This window comes from Tursiops truncatus, chromosome 17 (genome assembly GCF_011762595.2).
Source record: "Tursiops truncatus isolate mTurTru1 chromosome 17, mTurTru1.mat.Y, whole genome shotgun sequence".
Lineage (NCBI taxonomy): Eukaryota > Metazoa > Chordata > Mammalia > Artiodactyla > Delphinidae > Tursiops > Tursiops truncatus.
This window is the reverse complement of record NC_047050.1, coordinates 17,091,620-17,110,237: the sequence shown is the minus strand read 5'-3', so window position 1 is coordinate 17,110,237 and position 18,618 is coordinate 17,091,620. Positions and strand designations below refer to the sequence as shown.

General features: G+C 46.1%; 1 protein-coding gene across 1 annotated transcript in view; it reads left to right on the top strand.

Moving 5' to 3' along the window:
- The first annotated feature begins 8,772 nt into the window (after window positions 1-8,772).
- Window positions 8,773-18,618, top strand: part of SBSPON (somatomedin B and thrombospondin type 1 domain containing) — a 29,392-nt gene continuing 19,546 nt past the window's right edge. The window contains exon 1 of the mRNA XM_033842822.2: window positions 8,773-9,335. Within this exon, the coding sequence (XP_033698713.1) occupies window positions 9,122-9,335 (214 nt within the window). The 5' untranslated portion in view covers window positions 8,773-9,121. The remainder of the gene's footprint in view (window positions 9,336-18,618) is intronic.

The following is an 18,618-nucleotide window of genomic DNA, read 5'->3' as shown; positions in this document are numbered from 1 at the left end:
AAAGTTCTCATCCCAAGGAAAAAAAATTGTAACAAAAAAAAAAAATTTAAGGAACTGATAATAGGAAATGATACCACAGGGTTCAACGACTTCAGTTATTTAATAGTCTATGTGCCATTTGTCGAGCTATTTATCCTAAAAAGCCTATGAAATTTTAATAGAAATCCAGTGTTGATTATATACTTCTCAGAATAGAAAAAAATGTAGACTCCTGAAATTGCACAGATTGAATGTCTCTAGTTTGGGCAAATTTTTCAATGTCATCAAACTTCAATTTCCTTAACTGTCAAAAATAGGTAGTAATAGGGCTTCCCTGGTGGCGCAGTGGTTGAGAGTCCGCCTGCCGATGCAGGGGACATGGGTTCGTGCCCCGGTCCGGGAAGATCCCACATGCCGCGGAGCGGCTGGGCCCGTGAGCCATGGCCGCTGAGCCCGCACGTCCGGAGCCTGTGCTCCGCAACGGGAGAGGCCACAACAGTGAGAGGCCCGCGTACCGCAAAAAAAAAAAAAAAAAAAAAAAAAAAAAAGGTAGTAATAGGTGCCTCATAAGCTTCAACAAACTAAAATACATTCAGAATGTAATATAGTTCACAGTACCAAATGGGCCTGGCTAAATGGTAACTCCCTTATTCTCCATAAATAAGAGAGTATCTGGAGGCTTAGCATGCAAAGAACATGTTTTCTCTCAAGCAAATGTCTAGGATGAAAGTCAAAGTCCTAACCTGCAGCGTGGACTGCCTCACAGCCACACAGGGCCGCCAGGCACACCAGCGAGCGCACTGCTTTCCCACTTGCTTCTTAGAACGAAGTGAGTAGGAACATTCCTCCTTCTCGAAGAGGCACATTTCTCCCTGGTTTGTGGGACAGGCAGTTCTGAGCGCTTCACGCCCTCCGCTTAGTGGGAGTTTTGCGCATAGGAAGAAAGAACAGTCTGCTATAAAGATCCCTGCTGTGGCTCGAAGAAGGTGATTTTACCGTAAAAGGAGTAAATTACATGACTTCTTTAACGTCATCCAGATGATTTTTCTCCTTTCCATTTTTTAAGCTTTGCTTACAATTCCACAGTATTTCCTCACAACTCGGGCCCAACTAGGCACAAGCCAGAGCTTCCACGGTCCTAAACAAGGATTGCAAGGCGGAAGTTTTCTGCCTGTGCCTTTTTAATTTCAGAATTCCACTTTACATGAACCCCTTCCATGCAGAGGAATGTTTATGTAGTTTACAAAATGTTTAAGGTGTATTAGTTCATGAATTTTAGAGCTGGTCATATCGACTAGGGGTCAGCCCTAGTCGTTTTCTGTGAATATCCAGATAGTAAATATTTTAGGCTTTGTGGACTGTATAGCTTCTATCTTCTGCAACTACTCAGCTCTGCCCTTGAGAGTGAAAAAAGCCAGAGACAACATGTAAACAAATGGTTATGGTTGTGTTCCAATAAAATTTTTATGGACACTGAAACATGAGAGTCATTTAATTTTCACATGATACCAGAAAACTCTCTAAAAACTTTTTTCCCCTTAGTTTACAAGCTATACAAAAATCGGCATAATTTGTCTAGACCGGAACTAGATGATTATAGTCATAGAATCAGTGGTGGATCCATCGAAGATCGTAGCTTCTCAAAGCCCTTCATTTGACAGCTGAGATTTTGGAACACAGAGAAATTAAATACTTTCCTCAAAGTCATACAGCTAGAAGAGTTATGGGTCAAAATATCCATCTCCTGATTCCTAAATCAGATTTTTTCAAACCGTGTCATTCTACCATAATCTCCATGCAAGCATCTACGATGAATTTGTAATTAATCTGTGGACATAAATGTCTGTCTCCAAATAAGCCCTTTTGATCTCAACTTGGAGAGACTTGGACTCTGCAAAAGGACTTCTTCCACTGTGTTACTTGCAGCCTAATGTTAGGGTCAAAGAAAGCATGCGAGACCTCTCTGTCATGACTTATATCGCTACTAAAGTTGAATATTAGAATCTTTGAGCTAAAAGGGTCATTGGAGATTGTCTTGGCTCACACCTTCAAATTATATAAGAGAAATCAAGGTCCGGAGAGCCTAAATGAACTGCCCAAGGTCACTCATTGGCAAGATCTAGAAGACAGGTCTTTAGACCCCTAGTGCAGAGCTGTTGCAATTGTACCTTACGGTCTGACAGTTTATGATTATGAACATGAATAGTTTATGAAAAGGAATTTTATTGCTTATAATTAAAGCATGTCTTTTGCGTTAAAGTCCAGAGAAGAAGTATAATAATTATCATTAATTCCCAACTTGTTCTAATATATCAGGAACTAAACTAGGCATTGCTTAATCCTTTCCTTCCGTATCTCCATTTTACAGATCAGGAAACTGAGGCTTGAAGGATTTACGATAATTTATTCCATGTTACGTAGCTAGTAAGTGATAGAACCATAGTTCAAATTTACTTTTCTCTTTAAAACCTGAGCTCTTCACTTTCCATGTCACCTCTGTTGGGTGCTTTTGTTTTAAGCCACAGAAATTTTTGCAACAAACTGGTATAAATTATAAGAGGGATTTCTTGGGGCAGGGAATTGAAAGATGGAAATGTGATTTCAAGTGTCTTTCAATCAGAGCCCTGTGGGTGGTGGTGGGATGAACTGGGAGATTGGGATTGACTTATATACACTAAGATGTATAAAATGGATAACTAATAAGAACCTGCTGTATAAAAAAATAAATAAAATAAAATTTAAAAAAAATCAGAGCCCTGTGACCCCTGGCTCTGCCTTCCCTGGCTTGTTAGCTAGTATCTCAGGTGGCTTCACATAGGCCACGTGTCCTCATTCACATCCAGTGAGGGCAAAGGTGAAACTGAGTCATCTATGGAACGAACAAACATCCCGATCCTGGGGCTCTGATTGGACTAATCCCTGGACTGGTCCATAGGCTGAGGATGGAATTAATCCTCAGAGCTCATCACTGGCACTTGAGGTGAGGTTTATCCACCCAAAATGAACTGCTGTCACGTAATAGAGGGAAAGGGTTCTCCCTCTGAAAAGGAAATTTTAGGGGCTGTTAGTAAAGGAGGGAAGAATGAAATTTTATTTTATTTTTTATCTTTCAGCCATGCCGCGCGGCATGAGGGATCTTAATGCCCCGACCAGGGATGGAACCCGTGCCCCCTGCAGTGGAAGCACGGAGTTCTAACCACTGGACCGCCAGGGAATTCCGAGAATGAATATTTTATGGGCAACAAATGAATTTACTTTACCACCTTCATACCCACCCCATTGTATTGATAGGGTCAAAGACACAAAATTGGCACCATAAACCTTGATGATGGTGTCCTTGACTGCTTGCTTTAAGGTGGTAGGGGAGGAATTGCTCAAGGTCCGTGAGACACACCAATCTTTAACAAGCAGATTTGGATTCTTGCCTGCACTTTAGGCATTATTAGACGAATAGGTATCAGCCTATCAAGGCAGGACCTTCCTAAAAGGTATGCAAGCTTTTCCTGGGGGCTAAATCTGCACTTTGCAGGGAGAAAGTAAAGGACTGATAGTGACCCAATCTTCTAGAACCCAAATTCAGTCTCCCATTGCCTGCCCAGCTCCCGTGTCAGTCATCTCAGACACCCCCATCACCCCCTTTTAGAATAGCTCTCATCACAAAACACTGTGATGACCGTTACATGTCTAGTGTCTCCATGAGACCTCAGTCTCCTTAGGGAAGGACCAGTTTTTACCCATCTTTGGCCCTCAGCATGCAGTAGCATCTCACCCACAGAAAGGGGATGACTATAACCAGATAAGCAATGCCAGCCATGAAGGGGGGACTCGGCTTGAGCCCTGGAGTGCTGGAGTGGTCACTTAGCTCCTCTGAACCTCCCCTCCAATGAAATGAGAAAATAATGTCTGCCCCATGGGATTTCCTGAAAAGCACATTATAAAATGTAAAGTGATGAAAGTGTTATTCCTTTCAATTTTTCACTAATTCTAAGATCCACATTTTCATGCGTTTTAACATCTCTGAAACTGAGATCCATTCTTGCAAGGGACTGAATGCTTATGTTTCCCCCAGATTCGTGTGTTGAAAACTAATGCTCAAGGTGATGATATTAGAAGGGGGGGCCTTTGGGAGGTGCTTAGGTTATGAGCCCCTGTGAAGGAGATTAGTGCTCTCATGAAAGAGACCTCACAGAGGTCCTAGCCCTCTTGCCATGTGAGATTACAGCTAGAAGGCACTGTCTGTAAACCAGAAAGCAGGCCCTCACCATACACCGATCTGCCAGCATCTTGGTCTTGGACTCTGAACATCTGAGGGATACATTCCTGTTGTTAATAAGCCATGTAGTCAATGGTATTTTGTTATAGCGGCCCGAACAGACTAAGACAATATTGCAATCCACCTATGAGTACGCACCATACTTTAATCGACAGTGTTTTGTCTTACATAGTATCTCTTAGTATTACATAAAATAATGGTGAATCTTACAGTTAAAGGTGTCTGAGCGTCAACAAAATATGTTATCGATATCCATGCATTATTTTGCCTCTGACAAATGCCCCAAAACCTGCCTAAGAATCAATTATTCTATTTGATGTGAAACCAAAAAAAAAAACCCAAAACAAATGAATAAATGTAATTAAATAGAAACAGAGTCATAGATACAGAGAACAGATAGGTGGTTGCCAGAGGGGAGGGGGCTTTGGGGAGGAGATGAATAGGTGAGGGAGATTACAAGGTGCAAATTTTCAGTTACAAAATAAAGGAGTCACAGGTATGAAATGTACAGTGTGGGGAATATAGTCAATAATTATGTAATATCTTTGTAGGGTGACAGATGACAGCTAGACTTATGGCGATTATTTTGAAATGTATAGAAATATTGAATCATTATGTTGTGTACTAAGAACTATCAGAGTGTTAAGGTCAATTATACTTCAAAAATAAACAAACTTGGGGCTTCCCTGGTGGCGCAGTGGTTGAGGGTCCGCCTGCCGATGCAGGGGACGCGGGTTCGTGCCCCGGTCCGGGAAGATCCCACATGCCGCGGAGCGGCTGGGCCCGTGAGCCATGGCCGCTGAGCCTGCGCGTCCGGAGCCTGTGCTCCGCAACGGGAGAGGCCACAACAGTGAGAGGCCCACGTACAGGAAAAATAAATAAATAAATAAATAAATAAACAAACTCATAGAAAAAAGAGATCAGATTTGTGGCTACCAGAGGCAGGGGGTGGAGGGATGGGGACTTGGGTGAAGAGAGTCAAAAGGTACAAACTTCCAGTTATAAGATAAGTAAGGATTAGGGATGATAATGGATGATAAGGATTAGGGATGATAATGATAAAGGTATTGAACACTGCTGTACATTATATATGAAAGTTGTTAAGATAGTAAATCCTAGATTCCTCATCACAAGGAAAGAAACTTTTTTCTATCTTTTTTCTGTTGCATCTATATGAGAGGATGGATGTTCACTAAACCTATTATGGTCATCATTTCATGATGTGTGTAAGTCAAATCATTACGCTGTGCGCCTTAAACGTATCCAGTGCTGTATGTCAATTATATCTCAATACAATTGGAAGGAAGAAAAAGAGAATCAACTCTTCTATTTGTCAATCTCAAGAGATTGCCTCGACAGCCCTCAGAGCATCCTGGATGCCTTTTATAACTCCCTATCCATCTGACGTGTATCCAAACCTTTTGGGAAATGATTTATATTTTCACTTCCACATACGCTAGTTACAGTGTTTAGTACAGCACTTAATCTTACTTCTTACTTTCCATTACCATCTTATCACCACTGCTACCAAGCTTTCAGTAATGGGAAGAATTCTGCAACATCTTGGAAGGAATACTTTTAGTTCTGCTCTGGTTTTGTCACTAATTAGCTGCATGTCTAATCTCTGTCATCTGCAAAATGGGGCTGCCAACATTTTCCTCACTGTTACGCAAGGTCGAATGAGATCATATATGTGGACGTCCTTTAAAATTACTGCATTCTGAAATCTGGTGAACAGAAAAGCCTCTCTTCCCCTCGGTATATTTACCAATCTTGGGCAGCTTTCAAAAACCACACTTCAGAAGAAAGGGTGTCTTGTCTTTGTTTTTTTGTTTTTTTTTTCTTTAGCGGTACGCGAGCCTCCCACTGCCGTGGCCTCTCCCGTTGCGGAGCACAAGCTCCGGACGTGCAGACTCAGCGGCCATGGCTCACGGGCCCAGCCGCTCCGCGGCACGTGGGATCCTCGCGGACCAGGGCACGAACCCGCGTCCCCTGCATCGGCAGGCGGACTCTCAACCACTGTGCCACCAGGGAAGCCTCCAAAAGCGTGTCTTTTAAGGTGCATTTGATTACTTCCTACATTCACCACACGATCACTGAGATGATTTCTGTTCTCCAAAAATCTACAAGACATGGACAACAAAGTGACTGTTACATTTGACCAGCACCCGGTTTCCGGTAAGAATGTGAACTCATTGCTTCAAAAGTCAGTGTCCCCTTGACTTTACCTTCCGGCAAGAACTATTTCCTTTGCAGGCGCCTGCTCAGGGAAAACTTATTTTGATGTTTTCAAGACAGAGCAAGATTTAACTTGTAACTGTGAGTTTCTCTCAAAGTCACTTACCACAGACAAGCACCTTTTTTATGGTTGTTGATAAGTAGTAATCATTTACATCCGGCCCTCGGTATCCATGGGTTCTACGTTGGACCAGCGAGTGGTTGGTTGAATCCATGGATACGGAACCAGTGGATACAGGGAGGGGGAGGGGCAACTGTACTATGTCATTTTATTTTATTTTTTTTATTTTTATTTTTTGCGGTACGCGGGCCTCTCACTGTTGTGGCCTCTCCCGTTGCGGAGCACGGGCTCCGGACGCGCAGGCTCAGCGGCCATGGCTCATGGGTCCAGCCGCTCCGCGGCATGTGGGATCTTCCCGGACCGGGGCACGAACCCGTGTCCCCTGCATCGGCAGGCGGACTCTCAACCACTGCGCCACCAGGGAAGCCCTATGTCATTTTATATAAGGGACTTGAATACCTGCAGGTTTTGGTATCTGTGGGGAAGGAGGGAGGGAAGGGGGCTTCCCCCCTCCACTGCCACCCCCATACTGAGGGCCTACTGTGTTTGCAGTTTCTTCTTTTTAACTTTGTGCTTTCCCCTACTTTGCACACTATTAAAACTGAGTTTGTCTGTTACTTGGCTCAGGCTTAAATTATGAAGTGGGAGTGGGGTGGGCATGAGGGCAGTACCTAATAGATATTTAGTGCCCACTTTGTGCTCAATTTACCCACATCACCTTGTCTCTATAGACAGCTCACAGCAATCTGAAAAAGTTCAGTGTTCTATATTTGAGACGAAGGCACTGAGGCAATTCGTCCAAGATCATAGAATCAGAACTGGACCCAACCTCCCTGATCACAGACCCCCAACATTTTGTTTTTGATTTTAGGTTTTGGTTTTGTCTGGGTATAAGGGGGAAAAGGGGGTGAATAAAAAAGTATTTGAGCAAGCATTTGGCATTATGTGTTTAATTCTCTTAAACCGGAGGTCAGCTTCTACTTTCCGTATGTGAAAATGAATTTGTCAGTGATCATTTTCCTTTCCATTTTCCTAGATTCTTAAGGCATTACAGAACAAGTCTCTAGCTAAAGGCATTCCATAAAGCAGACAGCCTTAGGGGAGGAGTGGGGCATAAATTACATGAATGAGTTAGTACAAAGCTGCTAATAAAACCTACAACACAGGTCAAGGCAGAGGGTATAATTTTCTGACAAAGCTATTTAGTACCAACTACAGAGAACTAAAAATATAAAAAAGTAAATATCTTTAAATTAAATTGCAAAAAGAGAGATTTACCTAAAGAGGAAAACGAAAGTGTTTCCAAACCTGAGATTTATTAGTATAAATGATCACAAAGAAAGGATTTCTTTTTGATTTTAGAGTATGTTTTCCTCGGACAGTGGGAAAAAAAGAATTGCATTGTGCACTTGTCAAACTTCACTTGTGATTACAGTTCATAAGATACAATTCTTATAATGTATTCAATCTTTTTCATTTCACAACTTTTTTGCTTATTTTTAATGTGTGATTATTGTATTGTTTTACTACTTTCATAGCAAAGTTTTCTTTTTCTTTTGTTACTTTCCTAGTCTCTAAAGAGTAAAGGGAATTCCTCTTTGAGAAGTCTTTACATGAGAAAGGAAAAAAATTAGCTCTGAAATTAATTAGATTTCTCAGACTCACAGATACAGACAACTTTATGTTCCTGGTTTCTTACAAAACCATTAATAGTTTAAATGATTTAAGAACATAAAATAAAATGAGACTTCCAGGATTTTCGGTTAACAAAAAAAGTACGGAAAATACAATGTATTTGGAGAGGAAGGTGGAAGAGAATGTCTATGGAAAGTTAGGCTGGCACCTGATTAAAGCGGAAATTATTTCTAAAATACCATCAAGCAGAATTTCTTTGGGGAAATCTGCAGTAACAGAAAGCGAGCACCGTTTATATTCGATGTATCATTAATTGGCTCTTCTGTGAAGCAAAGTGGCATCTTCCTGGGGCAGGAAAATCCCATTATAAAATGCTGCAGGAATAAAGCATGCTTCTTCAGTCTTAGCTCTCGATTGCGTGGCCCGGGGGCGGGGGACTGGTGTCCCGGGAAAAGCGCAGCGTGGGCTTCCTGGGCGAAGCCTGGGTGACCCGCGCGCACGGTGCGGCTGAGCCCCGCACGGGCACATCAAGCGCTATTCGGCTCTCGGCCTTGGAGTCAAAGTGCCCCGCGGGCTAACGTGTCCGCAGACGTCAGGAAGCAGAGTTGGGAACCAGGAGATGTGGTGGCCGCCCTGACGGGGCTGCGGGGGGCCCGGCACCTCGCTGGGCCGCTGGGATCCCAGAGCACCTGCTCTTCCGCTGCCTCCTGGCGGGGTCGCCGCGGGTAGGGGGCCGGGGCCCGGAGCGTCGATCGCGGGCGCCCTGGGGTGAGGCGCCCTCCCCGCCCGGCCCAGGACGGGCGCGCCGCCAGGGCTGGGGAGGGGCGGCGGGAAGGGCGGGGGCCGGCGCGGGGCAGGGCCAGGCCGGGCTGCTCTGGGGCCGGCGCTCTCCGAGAAGGCCAGCGCTCGCCCCGAAGGTGTGCGGAGCGCGTGCCATGAGGACCCTGTGGATGGCGCTGTGCGCGCTGGCGCGGCTGTGGCCCGGGACCCTGGCCGGCTGCGCCGACGCGGGGCGCTGCTGCCCCGGCCGGGACCCCGCCTGCTTCGCCCACGGCTGGAGGCAGGACAGGGTCTACGGGACGTGCTTCTGCGACCAAGCCTGCCGCCTCACCGGGGACTGCTGCTTCGACTACGCCAGGGCGTGCCCAGGTAGGTGGCGGGCCCGAGGGTGGGCAATCGTCCGTTCGCCCGCAGCGGAGGGGCACAGGGTCCCACGCCAGGGACCGCAGCCCGACAGCCAGGTGTCCCGGTGCCGTCTATCCCGGCCCACCCCGGATGCCTCCATCCAGGGTCCTCCAGCACCCCGCTCTCTAGGTGCACCCCAGACTCTCCATCCTAGGGTCCCCAGCCCCCTCCATCTCGGGATCTCCCCGTCCTCTCCATCTAGACCTACGGCTCCAATGCCCCCCTTCCCACCAGAGCCTGGGTGGAAGGGGCTGGAGCCCTGTTGTCTGGAAGGGCGCTGGCCACCTCTGCCGAATGAATCCCTCCGCCTGGGAGCTGCGGCTTGGTAGGGCCACCTCCCACCTGGAGAGATGGCGCTGACAGGTCCCAGAGGCACGCCCCTGTGCTGGTTCTGCTGCATGCAATCTGTTAACCCTGGAGAGGGGTGATGAGCGGGGGGGGGTGGGGGGGGTGGGACGTGTAATTATCCCACTTGGCGCCAAGGTCTTGTCCTGGGAGGGTACTTTCTTCTGAAGAACAAGTTCCTGGAGGACCACAGTTGTTCTCACCTGCACTCCAGCGTGTAGCACAGCCCCTTCCTCCTAGGAGGTGTTCCATATATTCGTTGAATTCAATTTTATCCATATAGCATGGTAAAGATTTTTATCTCAAAGTTCCTAGTATGTTTTTAATCTTGCCGGTTTTCCTTTAGGGTCAATCTTTTTCATCTTTAAATCTCCCACAATATCACAGCCCCTGATATAGGCTCAACAAATGCTGATTTAATTAAATTAAAAGGTAAAGGAAGACATGGTGAGTACAGTCCTGAAAAAGAAGGCGTACCTGAGAAAAGCCAGCTCTGGAAATAAAAGTAGCCCTGATCCCTGATAATCACATCACCCCAAAAGCCACACATATATTAGGGTTTGACCTCAAGGAGCCCGGTGTTGTGGGACCTTCAGCATCTTCCTGGTAACCTGCAGGGCTGTGTCATTTCCCGGCAAACCGGATGCCTGGTGGAGACTAGCACCCCTTCTGCCTCTTTTCTGCCGGGAGAGGCCACCAGCCCACCGCAGGACGGTCACCCAGGCCTGCTGCTGAAAGAACACAGTTGAAAAACATTAAGATTTTTAAAATCTTGATTGAAAGCTAATGATTTACCTGAGAATATTGATCTTTTTGATAAGCTTCTTTCCCTCTTCTGCTCCAAGGCCAGGGTACTTTACTACTAAAGTAAGGTGAAGAGTCAGTTACTTAGGGAATGTAGTACCCTTGGGCCAGGCGTCCCCTACTCCCTCCCCACAGAATCCTCCCTAAACTCCTGTTGGCCTCAGTTACCTGGATCACTCAAACCTTTCCACCATGGCAGCCTCTCTCAGTAACCTTTTCTCTCAAGGGATCTGCCTACATTTTAAAGGTAAATACAGAATTCCTGCAGTTCAGATAATGGGCCCCGGTCTGTGGTAAGCACAGCAAGACAAAAACAATGAAGACACAATCTCTGCCCCCTGGAAGTTCAGAGCGGAGCAGGGAAACACACACAAAACCATTTGCAATATGCTAAGTGCCAAAATAATGGATCCGGGAAGCCAGAGAGGAAAAACTCAGAAGACCAGAGGAATTCAAGGAAGACTTCCCAGAGGAAGCCTGGTCCCAGAGAATGAGGGAGACGCCTCTAGAAGGGGAAGGGGGGTTCTAAGAGGAAAGCATCTCATGACTGTTCAGTGTTCCCTGTGGGCGTCAGCGTTTTGTGACAGCGCTAGGCTAGGCCCTAAGGCTCACCTGGGGAGCAAGACAGACAGTGAACGCCGCTAGACAGGCGAGTGTCAGGAGGAAAACTGGCTTTTTCGTGTGCCCTAACAGCGCTATGAGGAGTTGCAGAATCCTCCAAGTCTCTATTTGGTCAAAAATTAAACCCTCATTTTCAGTCCAGAGATATTAAAACAAAGAGTCTATCATTTCGGACTGAGGATTTATTGGGGAAGTAATGGCAGAAGAGAGAAGACCTTACCATCTCCGGGGGAACTCAGAAAGAAATCCCAGGACCTTTGTGGCTAGGAGGAGGCTGTGAGCTGTGGGCAAAGAAGCCAAAGCCAGAAAAGGAAATGGTGCCTGCTAGGATTTTTTTTTTTTTTTTTTTTTTTTTTTGCGGTACGTGGCCCTCTCACTGTTGTGGCCTCTCCCGTTGCGGAGCACAGGCTCCGGACGCGCAGGCTCAGCGGCCATGGCTCACGGGCCCAGCTGCTCCGCGGCATGTGGGATCTTCCTGGACCGGGGCACGAACCCGCGTTCCCTGCATCGGCAGGCGGACCCTCAACCACTGCCCCACCAGGGAAGCCCCCCTGCTAGGATTTTTAAAGGAGCATTTTCAGGAGCCTTAAATGCCCTTCCCCAGGGAGTTAAGAGAGGCTCTTGCAGGTCTAGGCAGAAAGCAGACTCGGGATGGAAAAGGCTCCTCGTTGGTAGATTCTCTGTGCCTGGAGTTTTGCGGCAAGGCAGTAAGAAAATAGAGACAATTGGAAGGTGGCCCACTTGGCGAGCCCAAGCCTGCTCTGTCCTCAGAGCTGAGGGCGCGAGTGCAGGGCAGGACACAGCCGAGATGCTGGGTCTCCTCAGCCCTGGACCAGCATCACAACTGTGCTGACTTGGGGATCTGGGGAAAGGGGAGGTGGGCCTGCATTATTAACGTTTTCCAGCCGCAGGAGCTGGGGCTTTCAGAGGGCTCTCCTGTCACAGCGTTACCACAGGTGGGCAGCAGAGTGAGATCTGAACCCACGCTGCCTGCTTTCAAGTTGCCATCCGCCCCATCTGTTTGTGGCAACTCATAGCTGTAACTGATCATAACAGATAAGGTGCAGCGGCGCAGAGCCTCCAGTTACTCTATGTACATAGAGCCATTCGGCCTCTTAGAGTCCACTTCCTTCTTACCTAATGTTAGGTTAACTATTGATGCTGCCCGAAGCAGTTTTGACTGAAATGACATTAAACGTGAACGAAAAATGTAACTGTGTCAGTGGAACTTACTTCTAGCGCTTCTGATTTTTTCATCTTGAGAAACACATTATTTTTTGGTGTGGCTAAGAGATGACCGTACTGGAACTTTTTTTTTTTCCTAAATAGAAAGTTGTTGTTTTTTAAAATTTATTTATTTTTGGCTGCGCTGGGTCTTCGTTGTGGTGCGCGGGCTTCTCATCGCCGGCAGCTTCTCTTGTTGCAGAGCGCGGGCTCTAGGCACACGGGCTTCAGTAGTTGTGGCACGCGGGCTCAGTAGTTGTGGCTCGCAGGCTCTAGAGCGCAGGCTCAGTAGTTGTGGCACGCGGGCTTAGTTGCTCCGCGGCATGTGGGATCTTCCCGGACCAAGGCTCGAACCTGTGTCCCTTGCCTTGGCAGGTGGATTCTTAACCACCGCGCCGCCAGGGAAGTCTGAAAGTTATTTTTTTACTCAGTAAAATATAAAAAGAAGTTGAATCTGAAGAATTACTAAACTGCCCAAAAAAGTCAATTCTGAAATTAATCATCTCAGAAAAATCTAATTATGTTGATGGTATGGGTTTCAACACCAATAACGTATCTTCGTAACCACCCCCCACCCCCCAGAGGATAAAGGATAGAGAATTCTCCACTGGCTGAGCCTGATCAGGGATGGGGAGAGACTGAGGAGGGGACAGGTCTGAGTTACCCTGCCCTGAAGAACTTCCTGGAAGGCTTGCCTATCAGACTCATAACACGCAGTCTCTAACTCATTAGATGGGTTTGTGGAGTCTGCATTCTAAGACCGTAGAAGCAGTAGGTTGCATTGGATCTTGGATGAGCAACTTAAGGACAGGGTAATCATTAACCCAAGTGGAGCGGGACAAAAATTGAGTCACCTCTATAGCCCAGTGTCTTCTCCTAGATTTATGGGGAATCCAAGAAACCAACTGGCCGTGCTCTCCAGGTACCTCCCAGCTCTCAGTTTCCTTAGGTCTCACAACCCACCCAAGTATTCTTCATTTTGATCTCACTTTATGGACGAGGCAACCAGAGCACAGAAAGGTCAAACAGTGTGTCCAAAGTCACACAGCTAATACGTGATGAAGTGAGATTTGAACCCAGGAGCTCTGGGTCCAGAGCCCACACGTTTAAACGTTACGTTTTCACTGCCTCGGAGAAACTAGCCTTTATGAGAAGCTGTGGACTTTGCGGGTAGGCTCCATATAAATACTGGGAAAGTGAGTGAGTCTTCTTTCTCCATCAACTATGCCCCTCAAGGGTGAAAAAACGTGTCCCACTCCTCTTTGCAATCCCATAAGAGCTATCGCAGTGTTGTTTACAAACATTTGTCCGAAAACATATGACCACTGGTTTCCACCTGGAGGATGTTAACTGTGACTTCAGAGGGCCGTGCCGTCTGAGGCATATCCACATGTCCTTTTTAAAAATAACATTTTCTGGGAATTCCCTGGCGGTCCAGTGGTTAGGACTCTGCGCTTTCACTGCGGAGGGCGTGGGATCGATCCCTGGTTGGAGCACTAAGATCCTACAAGCCACCCGGCACGGCCAAAAAAAAAAAAAATTTCCTTCCTGATCACAAAATATATGTTTGTTGCAGAAAGTGTAGAAATGCACAAAAGAATTTACCTGGAAACTTACTACCCAGAAGAAGCATCATTATCTTTTTGATTTTGGTTCCCTTTTTTCCCCCAGGCTTGCATGGGGTCTAAAATTCTGTTTTTCTAAGGTGACAGTTCATGTCACTGTCTTGTTACCATTTCATAAACTTGTCCAGTTAATGTCTCAAAAGAAAAAAAAAAATGAAACAACCTACCAGGGGCCAGATAACATAAGTTTCTGCAAGAGGAAACAAATACTTGATCATTTTATTGGTGCTTTTTGAAGGGGTCCATAGGCACTTGGGCAATATTTATGCTCTCAGTCATCTTTCAGAGAAGTTGTGACAGGGTTCCTGGGAAAGGGTACACATACCTAAGGAGAGGGAAAAAGGCAGATGACATACAGTTAAAACTGTGTCACCATGAGGTGTGTGTGTGCGTGTGTGTGTGTGTGTGTGTGTGTGTGTATAAAGGGACGGTTTTATTTTTCCTCTGTAGATTGTCGAGAAACAGAAGTTACGCATCAATGGCACTGCTGCGGGTAAAGTGTGAAAAGAATATTTCCTTAGGAATGATAACGACTAGACCTGATTAGAACCTAACAATGTGAGGGAGAAAGTGCTTGATTGTGGGTGGCCTTCAACTCTTAGGTGGCAAAGAGCCAGGCCGGCAGGGCCAGATTGCAAAGAGGAAGGCTTGAGTGTCTGTGATTAACCAAGGTGAGGCTACACGAAGATAAGCAAGGCCTTACATTAAGAAGAAATAATCCAGACTATATTTAGGAAATGAAGGAGCCTGGCTTTCAGCTCAGTTTGCTGCCGTGTGTGTGTGTGTGTGTGTGTGTGTGTGTGTGTGTGTGTGTGTGTGTGTGTTTGGCATCATCAAGAAAGGCATTAGAAAACAAAAGTTTTTTTTTAAATTACCCTATGGTACCTGCATACTGAGAATAGTGTATCTAGTTGCCACCACTCACCGGGCTGTGAATGGGTATGGGGAAAGTCCAGCGGTAATTCTGAGAGGGGAAACGTCTATAGAGAGATGTGTCCAAAGGCTGCAGGGAAGGGGGTCTACTGAAACAGTAAGTCCACCAGCGGAACAGGTAAGATAAAAGGGGGTCTACTGAAACAGTAAGTCCCCAAGTGGAACAGATAAGATAAACACAGATTTTTTTCCACCATATTCTGAAATTCTCAAGTGAGGGAAATTGGACTCAAATAAAAGGAAATACCACTTCACGCCATAGATGTTAATATTAAAAGAGCTTGTCACTTTCAAGAGGTGGTACTGGCAGGGGCTAGACATGGATTAAGAAGGCCTTGACAGGGTGTGGCCGCCAGGGGAAGCTGGGCTCTACCTGACCTTCAGGCATGGAAAGCAATGCTCCTTCCAGTGGACACCCTGTGGGGCCACCATCGCCAGGAGAGCCCAGACAGCTCTCGCCCGGTTGAGGAGTGTCTTCTGTGTCTGGCTCTGGGAGTTTCTGACTTTGTCCCTTTCCTTCTACCGGCTTTCCTTCCCACCCTAGAGCCTCTGACAGTGCTTTGGCTTCTTACTTCCACAGTCTGTTTGGATGTAGAATGTAATTCAGAAAGGAGGAGCAACTCACCCAATGCCATTTCATTCATCCATTCACTCACTGATTAGACAAATATTTGCTGAGCGCCTGCCATGTGCCAAGTGCTAGGCATGAAATAAAAAACTCGGCAATAAACAAAATAAATAACTGTGTAATTTGAATTATGCAGATGTTAGAAGGCAAGGAGCACAGAGCTCTGAGAGGAAATAATTTTGTGGGGTGTGTGTGTGTGTGTGTTTGTGTGTGTCTAATTAGATGAATTGGCCAGGAAAGGACTCCCTGAAAATAAAATAATTCAGCTGGACCTCAAGGATGAGCCGAACCCAGCCATGCCCAGTGTGGGAGGAACATTCCAGCAGAGGGAGAATACAGACAAAGGTCCCAGAGTGTGAAAGAGCCTGGGTGGGTGTGGCAGACGGGTGAAGAGGCCAGAGTGGGTGCAGCTTGGGGCAGAGGGGGCACTGGGGGTGCCTCCAGGTGGAAGCAACGGGCAGGCACACACAGGTCACCCAGGACTTTGTGGGCCATGCAGGGAGGTTGGATTTTATTCCAAATTCAATGGCAAAGCCATGGAAGGAGGTTAAAAAATCATTAAAAAAGAAAAAGAAAAGATTCGTGGTACATCTTTTAAGGTAATTGTACTTGGATATGACTGGATATCCTTGTTAAGACATGGAAAAATGTACCCTACTCTTGTGTGCAGATTCGTTATTGAACTGTGTGACTTTTCTGCTCTTGGCTGTTCTCCTTGTGGCCGTAGTGGGGACGTCTGATAAACAGAAAGCTCCAGAGGAAGGGGTACTAGCTGGTACGTCATGAAGGGCTTGATGATTCCTTGCGCTCTGGGTCTATCCACTGTCTCACTGCCCAGTGAGCCCAGAGCCAGAGGTGCCCAGTGGACCCAAAGTAGAAGCTTAGGAGTCTACTTCCTACCTCTACTCTCTTCTATGTCTTCTTCTCTGTCTCTGTTCCCCATTCCCTTATTATATTTCCTGGGATCACCTCCCCAGATAAATTGCTTGCATTCAGATCCATGTCTCAGGGTCTGCTTCTGGGGAAACTCAACCTGAATGTTATGTTGATTTGAAACAAAGGAGAAAAAAGGAGCTTTTGCCGCTCTTCCAGGCACCCATTAAATCTGGGCTTCTTCAGCCGCATAGCACAGGGAGATCGCCTGGAGGGGTGGGATAGGGAGGGTGGGAGGGAGACGCAAGAGGGAGGAGATATGGGGATATATGTATATGTATAACTGATTCACTTTGTTATAAAGCAGAAACTAGCACACCATTGTAAAGCAATTATACCCCAATAAAGATGTTAAACAAAAAAAATCTGGGCTTCTTTCCGCTAAAAGGGGTGGGAGGGTGTCATCAAATCCCAAGTATTAAGACACAGGGAAGCTGGGGCAGACCTGGAGTCAGGAGATGATTGTGCTCACTGGGTAACAGTCTGCCAGCCCCCAGTGACAGCCAGGGAAACGAGAAGGATGAGAGAGTCAGATTTGAAGACAGAATATTTTGATATGCTAAGTATAGATGTGAGTTAGGTAAGCTTTAGTGGGAAGGGAACAGGAACACTAATGGAAGAGTTCAAAAGGAAATCTGTGTCATGCAGTTGAGATATATGACTTGTGGTAATAAATCTGTCAGAAGTTTCTGTACTTCTCCCAAGCTCCGTGACAAAAGATCACCTGTGACAAACTGTAATCCAAATAATCAAAAGTTCACAAGTTAATTAATAATAGAATTTTTTGTGCAGAATAGGAATAAATACTTCAGACTCATCTTCCAGCTCAAAATATTTTGTGGAACCCCTTTCCACTGCTGAAAGTCTCTGTGAACTTTTTTCACTTTCTCCGACAGTAAAGTCCCCGAGATGTGATCGTTCAAGGCCCCAGAACTTTCTGATTCTCTTTATGAGGCTGTTAAAGTCATGAATTGGAAAGACAGGGCATAGTATTTTGCCAAGGACAAACCTTAACCCATAGGAACAACAGTTGATTCAATGATTCTGTGATGTGAGGACGTTGCCTATTGGTCAACCCAAATAAAATAAACATTTATGAGACATGAGACACAAATATTGAAGAAATACCGAGAGACTAAATTCATCCCCCCATGTCAACTTTTACCATATGGGTAGGGTGTAACCCAAGGCAGTATTACTAAGTTCTGAGTTAAAGCCATGGCAAAGCTGTGTTTTTTTCAACAGTGCTCCCAGGACTTCTCTGGTAGTCCAGGGGTTAAGAATCAGCCTTACAATGCAGGGGATGCCACTAAGCCCATGCGCTGCAACTAAGACCTGATGCAGCCAAAAATAAATAAATAAATATTTAAATAAAAAAATTAAGTGCTCCCTACTTAGGCTATAACTATTTTTTTTTTTTTTTTTTGGCTGTGCCACACGGCATGTGGAATCTTAGTTCCCCAACCAGGTATCAAACCTGTGCTCCCTGCAGTGGAAGCATGGAGTCCTAACCATTGGACCACCTGGGAAATCCCACAGTTATATTTTATAGTGATGTCTAAATGTTTAATCTTTGAATTAAGTGTATTATTATTTTTTTTTTTTGCGGTACGCGGGCCTCTCACTGTTGTGGCCTCTCCCGTTGCGGAGCACAGGCTCCGGACACGAGGCTCAGCGGCCATGGCTCACGGGCCCAGCCGTTCCGCGGCATGTGGGATCTTCCCGGACCAGGGCACGAACCCGTGTCCCCTGCATCGGCAGGCAGACTCTCAACCACTGCGCCACCAGGGAAGCCCTAAGTGTATTATTAAGTGTAGTTCAAGTCCAACATAGCAGGGCAGGACTAGCTAGACTCAGGGATGAAGAGATTTGGGGGAGAAAGAGTTATTAAAGGAATTAAGGACAGAAGGTGTCTCTCTCAACCAGCTCCTAATCTGGCAGCCTCTTTAAATGCCTTCTGGTTCTATGGGCCAATTAAATCAGGGGACTGTGAAAATAAAATGGGAAGGTCAACAAGAGATGAAGAGCAGGAAGTGACCTGTTATTGATTTTCCAAAGGATGTGTGCGTGGCAGATACTGGGAACCAAGTCTCACGTGGCTCGTTCTTGCTTCGTTAGGTAGCTGACATGTGAT